Source organism: Penicillium crustosum (genome assembly GCF_028827405.1).
Source record: "Penicillium crustosum strain IBT 35664 chromosome Unknown utg000003l_segment0_segment0, whole genome shotgun sequence".
In the NCBI taxonomy this organism is placed as follows: domain Eukaryota; kingdom Fungi; phylum Ascomycota; class Eurotiomycetes; order Eurotiales; family Aspergillaceae; genus Penicillium; species Penicillium crustosum.
The window spans coordinates 3,762,605-3,778,890 of NW_026623124.1; the positions used below are offsets into that span (position 1 = coordinate 3,762,605).

At 49.8% G+C, this 16,286-nt stretch overlaps 4 protein-coding genes across 4 annotated transcripts; 2 read left to right on the forward strand and 2 right to left on the reverse strand.

Annotated features, from left to right (window-relative positions):
• The first annotated feature begins 167 nt into the window (after window positions 1-167).
• On the forward strand, window positions 168-1,504 carry N7487_008507 (HVA22/TB2/DP1 family protein). Its single transcript, XM_056876237.1, has 3 exons — window positions 168-370; window positions 440-589; window positions 654-1,504. The coding sequence occupies exons 1-3, from the start codon at window positions 342-344 to the stop codon at window positions 1,465-1,467; spliced, it is 993 nt and encodes a 330-aa protein (XP_056728425.1). The 5' UTR covers window positions 168-341; the 3' UTR covers window positions 1,468-1,504.
• Window positions 1,505-2,662: 1,158 nt separating this feature from the next.
• On the forward strand, window positions 2,663-7,559 carry N7487_008508 (putative eukaryotic translation initiation factor subunit eIF-4F; the record flags this gene model as incomplete). The annotated part of the gene is made up of 8 exons (XM_056876238.1): window positions 2,663-3,307; window positions 3,468-3,881; window positions 4,056-6,389; window positions 6,458-6,778; window positions 6,842-6,925; window positions 6,978-7,126; window positions 7,201-7,350; window positions 7,409-7,559. The coding sequence occupies 8 exons, from the start codon at window positions 2,663-2,665 to the stop codon at window positions 7,557-7,559; spliced, it is 4,248 nt and encodes a 1,415-aa protein (XP_056728426.1).
• Window positions 7,560-8,776: 1,217 nt separating this feature from the next.
• Window positions 8,777-10,313, reverse strand: N7487_008509 (universal stress protein; the record flags this gene model as incomplete). Its single annotated transcript, XM_056876239.1, has 3 exons — window positions 9,999-10,313; window positions 9,553-9,943; window positions 8,777-9,499 (listed from the first exon to the last, which is right to left on the reverse strand). The coding sequence occupies exons 1-3, from the start codon at window positions 10,307-10,309 to the stop codon at window positions 8,777-8,779; spliced, it is 1,425 nt and encodes a 474-aa protein (XP_056728427.1). The 5' UTR covers window positions 10,310-10,313.
• Window positions 10,314-12,287: 1,974 nt separating this feature from the next.
• N7487_008510 (uncharacterized protein) lies at window positions 12,288-13,091 on the reverse strand (the record flags this gene model as incomplete). The annotated part of the gene is made up of 1 exon (XM_056876240.1): window positions 12,288-13,091. The coding sequence occupies one exon, from the start codon at window positions 13,089-13,091 to the stop codon at window positions 12,288-12,290; it is 804 nt and encodes a 267-aa protein (XP_056728428.1).
• Window positions 13,092-16,286: the final 3,195 nt, after the last annotated feature.

Here is a 16,286-nt window from a genome sequence, read left to right on the forward strand (position 1 = left end):
AATCATTAACAATGTAAGGCAAAAAAAAGTGTCTCGTGACGTCAACACACATTGATTCTTGGCCCAGATGGGAAATGTAAGTACGGAGTAGTCACATCTCTTAGGGGAGAGATCGTGAAGCGATTTAGGTGAACGGAGTACTATTTCTATTTTTACAGATTTCTACTATTTGATTTCTTTTTTTTTAATCATCATATACCCCTGAACTATCTTTGTTGCCTTGTTCTCCTCTTTTTTTTGTCCAACTTCGGTGTTCGTCTCAGATCAGCGGGGCTGACTGAAGACTAAAAATCCCCCAAGGATTTTCTTTTTTCACTTCTTCAATTCACCCAGGCTTCATCATGTTTGGAATCTTTGCGGACTTGTTGTCGTAGGTTTAAATCATATATATACCTTGGAAAGAAGGGGCCCGCAAGCTAACGCAGATCTATTTCTATAGCTCGGTCATCACGATCCTCTTCCCCGTTTTCGCTTCCTATAAGGCTCTTCGTTCCTCTGACCCCTCACAACTCGCACCATGGCTGATGTACTGGGTGGTACTTTCAGTCATTCTGCTGGCTGAATCCTGGACAGTATTTATTATCGGATGGTATAGTTTAACTAGCTCCGTTTTAACAAGATCACAAGCTAATCGTGACTCGATAATTATCCAGGTTCCCATTCTACAGCTGGATCCGCCTTGGTTTCATGGCTTATCTCGTCCTCCCCCAGACGCAAGGAGCTCGCATACTGTACCAAGACTACGTGGACCCGTTCTTGACACACCATGAGCGGGAGATCGAAGAGATGATCGGCCACACCCATGAGCGGGCCAAGGCACTGGGTCTTCAATACTTCTACCAAGCCATCGATTTGATCCGGCAGAAGGTTTTGGGTCTACCCCCGCAGCGCCCCACGACACCCCCTCAGCCAGGTGCCGCTTCCTACGCGCAGTCGCTACTATCGCGGTTCAACATCCCCGTTGCCGGTGCTGCCGGTGCTGCCGGGGCTCCTGCCAGCACAAATGATTGGTTTTCTGTTCTCAGTGCCGCTGTGGGCACCGCTACATCTGGAAAGACTCGGGAAGTGCGGGACGAGGAGCTTTCAGCCAGTGGCAATCTCCTCCAGCGCCAAATGCAGTCTATGTCTGGAGCCGAGAAGGCTCACTTTATTTCCTCGCAGCGAGAGCTGCTAGATCACCTCCGATCAACCCTAGCACAAGAAGAGCAGAGTACCCCTCGGGGTGGACTCGAGGCTGATGACCTTGCCTATGGTGTGCCGCTGCGCAAGAATCGCAGCGAGAACTCCTTCGAGGTGGTTGATGATGAGGATCTCGGACGTCGCTCGGAACGAAAGACTAGTAGTGGATGGACATCTGGTTGGTTCAACAACGAGCAAGATTCCTCGGCCTCATCTGGTGCTGAATTCGCGGCGCGAGCTGTTGATGAGATCGCCCGGTCGCGCGCAAGCGGATACGACCGATCCTAAGTTTGTCCGCGGAGATGTTCCGCTTTCGATATTGGGGAGTTAGAGTAGAACAAGAAAAATCAAAATAGAACTTGAACGCTTTGCTCTTGCTAGGAGAGAGATATGGATGAAAGACATGCTGAATTTGCATGGGGGGGTTTTTTTGCGTTGCTAAATAACAGTTGAATCGAACTTGAGTTGAATATTAATTCAAATATCACCGAGCACAACCGAGGATGTCAAGCCGAATCCCTCCGGTCGGAGGAATAGCCTTGCATAAAAGAGTTCACGCAGATGCACTGCAAGGACGGGGGGGATATGGGGAAGTATTTGATATCCCTGTGCCTGGGGGACTATTATTGAGTATTATTGAGTTAGAGGTGCATTTAGATAAGGAGATATAGGATATAGCATTTATGTATACAGCTTAACTAACCTTGGAAGTACATAGATATGTAAATATATATATGTACCTTATAAGTATCTTGTATAGATGTAGATGTAGATGTTAGTATGGGTCACCATAAGTGGCAAACGGGGAAAATGGGGCATTTTGATGGTCTATCATGTTCCAGATGAATAAAGAATAGAGTCAGAGTCAATAATACGAGTAGGAGTCATATAATATTCTTTTAAACAATCTCATATTATGTATAATTAACTAGTCTGTACTCCGTATAGTCTACTAGTTAACTAATTAACTAGTTAAACTAGATTCTTTGTAACAGGGTGGCGTTGTAGACCATCACTCTCAACCTTCGATCTTCTATTTTACTCTCACTTCTCTTTCGGAAATTTCATTAATTTCATTGTTTGTAGAGATTCTCAAGAGAATCTATCCCATAAACCATACTAAATCACATTCAAAGGTACGTTGGTCGATGGTACAACTCTCTCTCTCGTTCTGCCCTTTCGTTTTCCACAAACCCGAATATTTTTTTTCCCTGGAATTTTTTCCCTCCCACCATCTTCTACCCTTTGAATCAACCCTTTTTAAAACATAACACCGTCGACCAAAACGCTGCTCTTGCTGCGTACCTGGTCTTCTGTGTATTTCGGAAACTCGTTTCCATTTTTTTATCAAGTTTCATCCCTTTGACAACCTGCAGTTAGGTTTGGATGTGGCCTTGTTACGCCTCCGCGTACTGACATCACCTTCGTCTTTTTTTCTCGAACTTTCCGCCCTCTTCGCGCGTTTAGACGTACAACCTGTCTAATGAGCTCGAACCCTCCTCAGTCGGGCAACCAAGGACAAAGCACCGCTACTCCCGCCGCTTCGACCCAGCCCGCATCCTCTACCCCCCTGGCTGCCACCCAGGCGCCAGCCAGATCTTACGCCAACGCAACTAAGAAGTCCGCGACGGACTCTACCGCCGCACCCGTCACCGTGGGCGGTTCAGCGCAACATGGGCAGTCGAGCTCCGTATCTGTGAACGGCAAACCCATGCAAAACCAATCTCAGCAGTCGGCCTCTTCTGGCGTGACCATTGTCAATGGAGCCCCCACTGCTTCGGCTGCACCCTCCGGCGATCACTCTCGCAAGCCATCTGTGACCATCACCTCGAGCGGTACTTCCGGCTACATGCCCAACGGTGGTGGCCCGGCCAGTCGGCCCAACAGTCTTCAGTTCGGTTTCCAGCAGAGTTCTCCCAACATGGGTGCTCCTGCTGTGCCTGCCTCCAACCAGGCCCAGGCTGGACTTGGTGCCCCTTCGACAAACCCCCGGGTGACTTCTCCTCAGACTTCTCCTTCGCCTATTCCCCAGCCCGCCTCCAGCGGCGGTCGCCCACCTCCATCGACTTACCAGGCGCAAGGAAATGTGCCCAACTTCGGTAGCTTCGGAGAATCTGCTGATGCCAACGTAAGTCTCTTGAAAATCCTTCCCTCTGTTGAGTAATCTTGGTGCGCAAATGTGTATGGAGCGTGGCACCACCTGTGCGCGACTTTCCAAGTTCCTCATTGTTTTCAAACTTGTTGTTTTTTTTTTTTTTTTGCTCACATGGATGGTTTCGATTTCACAGGCTTCTCTTGCACACGGTGCTCAGCACTTGCGTCGCGAGTCCTCCCAATCCACCCACAGCGATATGAGCAACCACATGGGCAACGGCCCCGGACGTTCAAACTACCAGGGTGGTCGCGGTCGCGGATACTCCCAGACTGGTTACCAGGGACAGCAGATGCCATACTCTCCTAACCCCGGTTTCCGTCAGACCCCCAACCAGCCGCGAGGCGGTCCTAACATGGGCCCCCAGTTTCACGGCTCAAACCAGGGTCGTCCTTTGGCTCCCTACCCTAACTCGCCTCACCAAGCCAACCGCAGCCCTGCCCTGGCCAACGTTAACCCTACCACTCCTCAGATGAATCCGGTTCCGATGGCACACCCCCAAATGCCTCAGCAACCCTACGGTTATGGTCAACACATGGGCCCTCAAGCTGTGAGATCCCCCCCTTCTCGTACTTCCCAGGATCCCTGGCGTCGTCCCCAAAGAAACCTTACCAGCTCTTGGAGGCGCAAAGACAACCCTACATGCTCTCCCGAGTATCCCGTGGATCTTGCGCCTGAAAGTGGCCAGTTCGAACAGATTCTAACAATGGTTAAATTTCAACAGTCATTCCCCAACGCCTACGATCCCAACTACGCTGGTTATTACAACCCGAACGGTGGTTACTACATGGGCCCGCCATCTCCCCAGCCTCGTACTGCTGGCATGCCCTACAACCCTCAGTACATGGGACAGCAATTCCCTAACCCCATGCCTCAGGCCACACCACTTTCGCGTACTCCCTCTCAGGTATCTACTGATCGTCCAGGTTCAAGCCTCGGCCAAGGACCGGCACCCACTGGTCCTGCTGTCGCCGGCCACACCCACACTGGCAGCCGCGCATCCAACAGCCCCGCTCCCAAGCCTCACTTCATCATCCCCTCAGCCAAGAAGAGTCCAATCATCATCAAGGACCCTAACAGCGGCTCAGTCAAGACCTTCGAAAAGAACCCCGCATCCCCTGCTCGCGCCACCCCTTCGCCCGTCAAGTTTACTCCTCCTCCCACATCCACCCCTCCCCCTCGCACTGCTAGCGCGTCTGAGCACACTCGTACCGAGAGCAAGGCGAACGCCACGAAGACGGACGAGGAGAAGAAGCAGGAGCTGAAGGATGCTGTTCGCCTGAAGATCCAGCAAGACGAGGCTGCTCAGAAGCAGCGTCTGGCCGACGAGGCCTCTCGCAAGACCACCGAGGCCGCATCGACTGATGCCAAAAAGGATGATACTGAGTCCGTCCGGGCTGCCGTTGAGGATCTTAGTATCAAGGATAAGGCCGCTCCTGCCGAGGAGCCCAAGAAGGTGGTTGCTGTCGAAGAATCGAAGGAGGTTGCTGCCCCTGCTGAGGAGCCCAAGAAGGCTGCTGCTCCCGCTCCCGCTCCTGCTCCCGCTCCTGCGGATGACGATGAGATCGACTTTGATGCCATCGAGCGTGAAATGGCCGAGATTGAAGCCAAGGAGCGCGCCGCCGAGGAAGACTACAACCGCGCCAAGCAAGCTAAGAAGGAAGAAGCTGCACGCAAGGAGCGTGAGGAACTGGAGAACTACGAGGCCAACATGAAGAAGGCCGAGGCTGAGGCTGAGGCCCGCGAGATCGCCCGCGAGAACGCCGCTCGTGCCGGAGGCGGCGCCGCCCAGGACGACAATAAGGATGCGTTTGCCGCGCTCAAGAAGGGTGGATACGGTGCCACCGAATCTTCCACCCCTGGCGACAGCGGTGCTGCTACTCCTGTTTCATCTGACATGGGCCCACCAGCCAAGCCTGCCAGCGCCATTCCCAAGAAGCCCGCTGGCCTCAAGCTCGATACCCCCAAGCCCACTGAGCCCCTGCAAGCAACCCCAGGCATGAAGTCTTTGCAAAATGCCAAGTTCCTGGAAGACCTCAGCAAGGTCACTTACCCATCGAACATCACTCCTCCCAGTACCGAGATGAACGCCGCTGCACCCGAAGGCCGCAAGTTCCACTACGACCGGGACTTCCTGCTGCAATTCCAGGCCGCATTTAAGGACAAGATCTCCGTCGACTGGGACCTCCGTCTGCGGGACACAGTTGGTGATCCCACCGACTCTTCCCGTCCCCAGTCTGCCCGCACTCCTAGCATGGGTAGCCGTGCTGGCTCACGCAACGGAACCATGGGTCCAGGAGGACCCTTCCCCGCGATGGGCAGCTTCAACAGACCTGGCCAGATGCCCCCTATGGGCAGCGGAGCTATGGGTAGCCGCAATACTTCCTTCCAATTCGGACGTGGCGGCCCTGGTGGCATGGGTCCTATTGGCAATATTCGCCAAAACTCTGCCGGTGTTCCTCCCCGTGGCAGCTCGAGTAAGGGCCCCCGCACCGACAGCCGACCGAAGAAGCACGGTGGCCGAGGAGCGGACGAGGCGCAAAACAAATCGATGCCTCTTACTGCCGGCATGGATCTGAAGGCAATTCAAACCAGCGCAACTGGCTGGAAGCCCCGCAGCGTTGGCCAAGGCAGTGCTGGCCCCGCCCCTGGTGGTGATGGCGGCTACCTGGCACCTGATGTCGTGCAGCGCAAGGTCAAGGCTGCTCTCAACAAGATGACACCGGAGAACTTCGACCGTATCTCTAGTCAGATCCTCGCGATTGTCTCCCAGTCCAAGGACGAGTCAGACGGTCGTACTCTGCGCCAGGTTATCCAACTCACATTCGAGAAGGCTACTGATGAGGCTCACTGGGCCCCTATGTACGCCAAGTTCTGTAAGAGCATGCTGGAGAGCATGAGCCCAGAGATTAAGGATGAGAACATTCGTGACCGCAATGGTACCGTTGTTGCTGGTGGAAGTCTGTTCCGCAAGTACCTGCTCAACCGCTGTCAAGAAGAGTTCGAGCGTGGCTGGAAGACTAACCTGCCTACTAAGCCCGAGGGCACTACTGAAGAGGTATGTCGATCTGCAGCGAAATGTTTTCTTCTTTTTTCTCTTCTCCCTGTACTAATAATCTATCACAGATTGCAATGATGTCTGACGAATACTACATCGCTGCCGCCGCTAAGCGTCGTGGTCTTGGTCTCGTCAAGTTCATTGGTGAGCTGTACAAGCTTGGCATGCTTACAGAGCGTATCATGCACGAGTGTGTTAAGAAGCTTGTGGACTACGAGGGTATCCCCGATGAAGCTGAGGTCGAGAGTTTGACCAGTCTGCTGCGCACCATCGGTGCCAGTCTCGATGCCTCTGAGAAGGGACCTGCCATGATGGACGCCTACTTTGCTCGCATTCACTTGATGGTTGAGACACCCAACTTGCCCAGCCGTCTCCGTTTCATGCTTCTGGTAAGTTTCTCCGTTCTCTGTCTTGTGAGATGGGAAGTGAAAAAATATTAACATGGTTTTCAGGATATTATCGATCTGCGTGCCGCACGCTGGAACTCCAAGGATGCCGATAAGGGTCCTCAGACCATCGTTGAGATTCGCGAGGCTGTAAGTAACCCCCATTTCTGTCATTATGTCTCGTATCTAACACTTGAAACAGGCTGCCCGTGCCGCGCAAGCAGCTGAAGCCGAGCGCCAGCGCCAGTCCAGCAACCGTGGAGGCGGTGGCCGCATCCCCATGGGTCGCGGTGACGCCCGCGGCTTCGGATACGGAAACCAGGCCCCTCCCCCGATTACGCCTCTAGCAAGGTTGGCAGTGACGATCTCCGCCGCCTGCGTGCGACTCGTAACACCAACCAGCCCATGTCATTCGGTCCTTCCAGCCTTCTCGGCTCGCGCACTAACAGCGGCCGCAAGAACCTCGGTCCCGGTGGTAGCCTAGTCCGTGGAAGCGACGACAGCGCCGCCAGCAGCCGCACCGGCACTCCTACTGGCAGCAAGAAGGAAGATAACTCTTCCATGAATGCTTTCAGGTACGAAACTCCCAACGCTTTCCTCATATGCAACCCCTCATGCTAATACCCTCCCCAGTGCGCTGGCTGCCCTTGAAGATCGGGATAACATGGCCACCTCGCCACCGTCAAACCCCACTTCCCCGATGCTCACCAAGTCGCAGCCCGCGGCCGCGGAGCGTCGTCCCTCAAAAACCCCATCTGTCAAGGACGGCGAATCCACAGCATAGAAAGTCCTTAGGAGTTAATGATCAACGTTTTCCATTTCTTGGTTCACAAAAAGATTTCTTCATTTTCGTCATTTTCCATTGTTTTTTTTTCCCCGTGAGGAAAGCCATGCGCCTTTGTTTTTAATCGGTCTCAGTCCTTTGCATTTTCCGACTGGTCGGTTATCCCCTAGGACTTTCTCCTTTTTCACTTTATCACGGCAGGTTGACTTTTTTGAACCTTTCGAAAAAGAGACCCAATCCATAGTGTACAATTTTGACATCTTTTCAATTCTTATTTCTTTTTCCTTTTCTTCTTCTCTTTTCATTGAATTGAGAGAGAATGGGCGTGGAGCCCTGGTTGAGAGTAGGACTTTGCTTGCAATCGGACTGGCTGCATGACTTTTTCTTTTTATATTCTTGTCTTCCATTTTCCCATACGCACATCTAGTAGGGGGTTTACTGTGGATGGAAACTGACATGGAGAGATCGATTATGAGGATGATGAAGGGGTTGCTGTTTCTTTTGCTCTTTGCTCTTCTTTCTCGCTTCTTGTGCTTTGCATATTGTCCCCTTTTTCCCTTTTCCCTCCTGCTCTTGCTTTTCTCTTGTTCCCTGACTTTGTCCCCTTTCCCCCCTCAATACCCGGAGCACCACTCAGCTTTAACATGATTGAATGAATGCTTCGCCTTCTGGCTACTTCTAATATCTTCCATGGTTAGAGATTGGCTCATCTTGGATGACATATAGATCTATATAAATGTACTTAAACATGACCATGGACTTGTTATAGCATGGATCAGTATCTATGGGCACACTACCATAAGAATAGCGGCTACGAGTAAACAGATAGTTATGAAGGATCTACACATATGTGGGCGCTTAAGCAATCAATGTCTATGGATTCATTCGATGGGTTCTCACTGTAGGCACAAGAGGGGAGAGAAATGCACATGGCCAAAACATGCGTCAAACGTTTAACCAGGTCAGGACATATCAGAGGACAATAAGCGATGATGGTATTGAACTGGGGTATAACTGTCAGTCCCGTCGCGAGCCGACGTGATTCCTGACGTGTATTCTGTTCGATAGAGAAGGCCAAGAAGCAACATGAGGGGGTAAAATCGGACGATTGGTTCGTATGGATCGTGAGTATGTGAGAAAGCGCGATGGTGTAATGTATAATGCAACACGAGCGAAATGGGTATGAAGAGCCGCTGTGGGCCAGGAAAGCCATGGTGTCAGGATTCGGGTTCCTTTTTGTTGTCATTTTTATCATTGTTATCTGACACTTCAATCAACGGGATAGGCACGGGATTCTTGATTGAATCGGAAGGCTCATCTGCCTCGTCTAGCTTTTCAACCTCGGTAGAGGCGGCATCTGATATAGGAGGCTCGAGTTGATCAGGCGGAGAAGGCGAGACCACAGTCCTATCCAGCGAAGGAGATGTCTGAACACTATTGCCGGTAACGACACTCTCCTGAGAGCTGTCTGCCGGACTTCCAATGCCCGGACTTGCCATAACCACTGCATCAAGTGAGTTCCGGATGGGGTAGGTCGAGTCGGAGTCATCGTGGCTAATACTGCTACGGTCTGAGACCGATAGAGAACTGCGCGAGGCCGCATTCGAGTATGATGCGGGGAGTCCGAGTGCCTCCGCTACTGCAGCTTCCTCGTCTGGCAACTTCGAAGTGCTGCTATCGTTGCTGGCGCTGGCGCCGAATATCTGACTGCCGCGCTGCTCGCTCATTTCTAGGATTTGGTTGTAGCTGCGTCGTGTTGGGTCTGCACGGCGCTTTTTCTTTTTCTTTTCGCGTTTTGGTGATGGCCGAACGACAATGACCGGGATGGGTGATTGCTGGAGGCAGTATTTAGAGACCGATCCTGGGAGCAGACTGTGCACTCCTTTCAGGTTGCGTCCTCGTGTACCGACGACAAGCATTGCAGGCTCGTATATGCGAATCTATGGGATATTAGATTGGTAGGGGGTAGTGAAGAGGTTCTTGGAAAGGTTACCATGCGTTGGATGATGCTCTCAACCTTGCCCACAGCAAGTTCCAGGACCAAGCTAATGGCCTTCTCATCCTGGCTGTTCTTCTGGATCACCTGCTCAAATAGCTTTTCAGCCTCCTCGCGGTACTTTCGTTCTTCGATTCCGACATCGCTGGCTATGCGCGAGTCCTTCTCCACCGCTCGAAGGCAGACGATCTCGTCCCCGTCATCCACCAGTTCGTCAATGAGCCATTCAAGGGCGAACTCGGAGTAGTCGTTCTGGTCGGTTCCACACAAAAATGTCCTGCTCCGACGTGTGCTCTGGTAGCCTTTGTGTTTATAGTTTAATGTGAGGGAGAAATCGGTAGCATCGAAATTGTCGAATGTATCGAAAGAGACGCCTCGCTCGTAGGTTCTGCCGCATATATTAGTACACGCCGTTTGACACGCAGTATTTGAGCAGAACATACTTCGGTGGTGGTGGAGACGGCCCTCGGTTCAATTGGGCAGCTTTGTGTTCCCGTTCCCTTTCTTCCAGTAATTCTCGCGTCGGGGTATCCCCATATGACAGCCGCTTTTCCTTAAAGCTCGACGAGCGACTGGGTAACTGAGCCTCTGCAGCGTCGACGCTAAACTGAATCGATCTCCGTTGGCTTCTGGGCTTGACCTCGCCGGAAAGGCTGCGGGTGTGGCCGGACCCCGCAGCTGGGATCGTATGATCTCTGGATTCGGATCCCCCTGCAGACTCCGATGAGCGTCTGGGGGAAGTTGGCGCAGACATTAAGAGGTGAGGTTGATCTTCGGCGATGATGCAAATGAACAGGGGTATAATGGGTCTGTTGATTTTCGTGGGCCGTGTGTTGATGTGAATGACGAGAGCTAGCACGTATCAGCGGCCACGGGGTTGTTGAGGGTTCCACAGGACCAAGCGGGGTTGTAGTATCATGTTTTTAAGAGAATCCCTTCAATAAAAACTAGGAAGTTTAATGGTCACGAGTCATCTTGCTCGGGCTGGAAAGTGACGGATGCAGCGAGGGGTCAGGACGGTTGGTCAGGGCGGTGATCACTTATCGATAGTGGCTCGGGAGCTTAGCCATGATTATGTAATATCAACAGGGGGTCCACGGGACGGGTCCACGGGTCCGGTGATTGAACACAACCCTATATAATTGAAAGCTTCATTTGTGAAGTAGTGCAAATGAGGATGTAACTTTTAAAATGTGTGGAATTTCTATATAAAGTCTCAATTTGGGTACTGGTAGGATAGGAATACAAATAAATAACTTTACCTTTCTACTTGTAAGTATCTAAGTATGGATATATATATTGTATTTGCATCTAAAGCACGAGATGAGAAAGTTCACCAGACTGAATTTAAGCATGTAGCTACTACGAATGATCTAAATACAATCATAATACCAGCCCAACATTCAAGAAGTGTTCGAACTATGATACAAGGTATCTTTTGGCAACGGAAAGAACCTCTACCTACTATTAATGGGATATTAGGAATACCAAGTCAACAGTATATATAGTACTCCGTATAGCATCAATATTCGAAGTCATAGTGCGGATTACGGAACAATAATACGTGATATAGGGAGTACAGATTAGCATATGGCGACATATCGGCCAATGTACTCCGTACTAAGCCACAATAAAAGGACCCACGTAGTTTATGATGTTTATGCATATAACATGACTAACTTCATATTTTCTATCTAAGGATTCGAGTGCAGAGTACTCTTTACGGAAACTGTTAGATGGCGAAAAATGATACCAGATAGGGGAACCATTGCAACAAACCCAAAGAGCCGAACCAATAACACAACTAGAGTTGAAGATCGCCCAACGAACAGCATACCCAAAACGCCTCAGCCCCCCCAGCCTCAAGTTTCACCCACTAGCCCAATATACTAGCCTAATATGGATCCCGCCATGCCTTACTTCTAACAAAGCCAAGGTATCCATTCGAAGGAAAAAGAAGCGAAGGAAAAAAAAAAAAAAAGGACCCCCCTTCCTTAACCCACTCCGTGGAGTGTCCGGACTAAAGAATGAACTAGTAAAACCCTTCAGCTGACTATGAAACTATAGCGGCGCCCTATGCCGACCTAACCGCGATGATCTCACACTATCTACCCTTGGCTCTGATCTATCTAGCTTATCCGGCGGTGAAGACCATGGCGTGCTGGCGAGCTGCACTTCCATTTGGCTGGGAGCGAGGATTCTGCGCGCACGGGCCCATTGATCGACGAGGTCACATGCGCGATTCTGCCGGTTTAAATGGCACTATTTACTGGACTATTTTGTATGGAGTACAGAGTACTTTGTACGGAGTAGATGGAAGATTGTTGAGGATTTAGAATTTTTATTGAATTGTTTTTTCTTTTCTGTGGGGGGATCACAATATCTTCCCCCGTATTTCAATGCTCCAATCCACAGTCTCGACCTTTTATAGGGAGAGCTGAATGTTGGGCCGCTATCACAGATAGCAAGAGATGAGAGGAATATGTAATAAAATGTCCTTATGACATGGAGAACAAAATGAAACGTCCAAAACGACGATTCGCCAAATGCGACCGAACCAAAAAAACGCCAGAAAATAGAAGATGAGAGATGGTAAATATAAGCGCGCTCCAAAAACATCGTCATAAAAGCATCAGGGTATCACGGTATGTATCGCTGGATTATGGAACACAAGGCAGAGAGAGGGGTGGAGAGTATAGTCGGGATCGTAAAGTGGGAGTGATCGAGCTTAATCAATAAGCCTCGATCATGGTCTGCTCTTGTGTACCAAAATACCCTTGCTCAAAGAGATGGGGTTGATCAGAGCCCGCCAAGGCAATAGCCGTAGTAGCAGGCTCCTTTTCATCGAATGCCTCCAGTGTAGGCTGGGGCGGGGAAGGCGGTGTCGCCTCGTCCTCAGACTCTCCATCCGAGTCAGCCAGAAGCTCAGGCGGCGACTGTCGTGAGGGTGAGCGAGTCAGGCTCAGCTCGTTATCCTCTGCATCATCGTATTCAAAGTCTGAATCTGTGTCATCGCCTTCGTCATCCTCCTCCAGAAGGTCCTCTTGGAAGGGAGCCACCGGTGATGGGGCACGACGACGGACGGGAGGTGTGTTGATAACAAATTCAGACTCGTCGTAGTCGGAGTCATCACTGTCGCTGAGTTCGGAGTCCAGATCGGATGCGTCCTCCGGGTCCCAGTCTTCCTCGGGCTCCTCGACCACTGTCGAAGCCCATTGGATGTGTTGGCGGGAGGAAGAGGAAGAGGAAGCAGAAGCCTTGGTGGCTCCGCTGACGGTTTGGTTGAACCAGCGTTCTTGTTCACGCTCAGCATCGGCGAGGTCGTACATCAGCGAGTCGAGGAGGTTTGCGTGGCCAACGAGCAAGCGCAGGTCGTGGTCTGCCCGGGAAGCTTCACGAGTGAGCTTCTTCCGGGCAGTGTGGGCGAGATAGTATGTTTGAGTGATGCTCATTTTCTTTTGTTGGCGGCGACGGAGGAGAGAGTCGAAATAGGGGGAGGGTTTGGAGGTATTAGAAGTAATAGATGAAGAGTCCATGGTGGGCCAGACGAGCTTTTGAAGGATTATTGGGTATGACTCTTTGGTGGTGACTCAATTAGGCGTCATCCAGTCACAGTGGATCGTCGTGGGGCGGTGTGGTAGAAGGGATAAGGGAGTAAATCAACTTTGTTATACATGAAAGTATACCTAAGTAGTATGATAGATCAGGTTTTTCATCCAGGGGGACAAGATCGATAGTGTAACAGATATAAGAAGTAGATCTTGAGATATCAGAAACAATCTTGGAATTCCGGACGAGAGGTTTATATTTAATCTGACAAGGCAGCGTTTTTTTTTTCTTTTTCTTTTTTTCTTTCCTTTTTTGAATTTTGAATTTTTAATCCGATCGACCCGAAACGGACTTTACGGATGATGAGCGATCCACCGGAAATAAATGGAGAAAGGGTATACGCCGAGCCCCGAGTTATGAATAATGCACTGTTCGCTTTCAAGGTTCCCATTTCCAGATCTTCACCGCTACGTTACACATTGTATTTAGGTACTTAACGACATATGTACATATGTATGTAGTTACAATATGAGAAGTACATATGTACTCCGTACTCCGCACTATTTTACTCTAACTGACTCAATTCAATCCAATTTTTAAGATAATGCAGTGAGTCACCTTGAATGCTCTCGGATGACCAATCCGCCGTGCCGTGGTCCGTATCGGAGGATAAAAAACCGATCGGAGCATCGGTCGCACCTTTTGCCGTTGATTTTCTTTATTTTTCTTATTTTCTTTATCCTTAATTCCTAATTCCTAATTCCATTATTTCCTTTCCAGGTTAGTTTGATTACTGATACAATTGTTTTAAGGTTCCTATCGAACCTTGGAACTCAGGTTTGGATTACATAGCAGTTCGATTTCCAATCACAGGATGCCAAATCACATCATCTTCTATAACCTTACTTAGCTACCCCGTATATCCATGGATGATATCCCCAGAGCTGACAATTACTGTAGCTGACAATTGCTTTGACCTGTTGACGTATCGAGATACAATGAGTTGGCATGTCAGCATGGAGGCTCTTGGAACTTTGAACCTTGGGAAGCCAAGCCACCTTGCTCCGTATGCGTATTTTGGATTATGCAACACTACCCCTCGCCTGTACCCTGTCCCCCTAGACGAGTACGACCAGCACCCAGTCTTGGCAGCACTGACAGACTAGCATTCCCCAGGAATTCGAGGTTAAGTAGGAATCCATGCATGAGTAGGCTGTGTGGTGGGGAACGCCCAAGAAGGTACTTACTAGGTAACTAACTATTAGCATGCACGGATCCTCATGAGGCCATGAGGCAGCATAATTCCAAACATCACTGGATGAGATCGCTATAGCCTACAAAGATTTTGCTCATCGCGCAGTTCTACAGCGTTGCCTACGGACAATTTACGTTGTACGTTCTACATTCCACATGTGACACACAATGGGGCATTGGAGGATCTTATTGGCCCCCACATGGAATCTGCTCAAAACAGACTGACACTGCGCCCTGCAAGGAGGGGTTAGATTATCGTGTTTCTCGCTTCATGATACAGGTACAATGTACATTCCTTACTGCATACTTGACCATGATAGCGTGTTTGGCGTACATCACGGACCTCAAACTTGCCAAGGTAAGGTCCTGTTTTTTCATATGTCAGCCTTGGACTTTTCCAGGGCTACCTAGTTAGGTATCTTGGCGTATTAGGTAAGGCCCATGCGGATATCGCCGATGGTCCACAGTCCATTGTTGCGGCTTTGAGATGACCTAAGCACTTAAAAATGCCCACCTGCGCACCTGGGCAGGTGGTTCGCTCGCATGGCTTACCGTTTCGAAACACTCAATCTCCACTTCATAGCCCTATGGAATACCCGAATACGAAGATGTCTCGGTTTTTTTGTCTCTTTTCTTTTCATGATTATTTAGGCTTTAGGCTTCTCTCAAGATGTTCGATCATGTAATCTTTCTTCTATCTTCATCAATATTAGCAATACTGATATAATACGATGATTGCCCAATTCGGAAACGATGAGGTCAACAGGTAGATCCAGACACAGTCCAGAACAATTGGATTCAGGGTCTATGTTGTGGAGAGGTGGAGATAATGATTCAGTAATCATCGGGCAACGGCGCCATGGCTGGGTGTCAACCACTTTAGTGAACGCCCAATAATCGGTATCGGATTTTCGGATTTTCCCTGTTAAATTTCCCGAGATCCACTATTTTTGACAGAGATATGACATCAAGGACTTTTGCATCGGCCATTTGTTATGTGCTGCCGTTGGCCGAGAGATGGGTCTTTGAGTGCCTAGAAGTGGATTTCAAGGTTTCCAATTGCCTTATCAGGGCGAGATGATGTGAGCGAAAACATACTTGTACTCCGTGCTGCTGCATGATGAGTTGAGATGGAGAAAGGCGAGAATACGGAGCAGAAGATAATCAATTATTTGCTAATCATTCGTCTAAAATAGGCGACGTGGTATATCTTGAGGCTGATAATGATCAATGCATAGCTTATGCAAATTATTTTACACCACCTTAACCAGCATAAACACAAGCTATCACATCTAACCACATCTAACCATATTGGAATCCCTGCTTCATACCTACTTAGGTAAGTAGCTCGCAAGCTCCTGAAGAATCCTTCCTCCGGTCCTCGGCGTTAACCAAATCCGCTTCCGAGCTCCGTGTCCGTGTGGATCGTGCACTGTGCACACTTTATGCTATGGGCTTTGGTAACTATGCATTTCCCAAACTTGTCGGCGCTATCGCTATCACTCACGGGTGATCGACACGTGAAAAAAGAAGAAAAAGAAAAACACCCGAAACGTGACTCGATCTCGGGACTTGGTTGCCGGTGCTCGGAACTGATCGTCGACCTCCGCCAGATCGAGTTTAGTTGTGGGTTGGTGGCTATGCGGCACATGCCTACGGGGCTGGTCGGATGAAATCGTCCATGTAGATTCACGATTACCCACTTTGATGCTCCGTTGCTCCTCGTGACTCATGATTACTGAGGCTTTTTTTTCCGAGTTGCATGTGCCCACAGAGATTTGTTAAGATCTATTCAAATTGAGCTGTCTGCTGCTAATATATCACCAATAAGGTTATATTGTCGCACTGCATATTTCTGTCAGATGATCATACATAGTAAGTAATAGTGAAGGTATAGGGCGGTTAAGCGGCTCGACATACGCGAATTT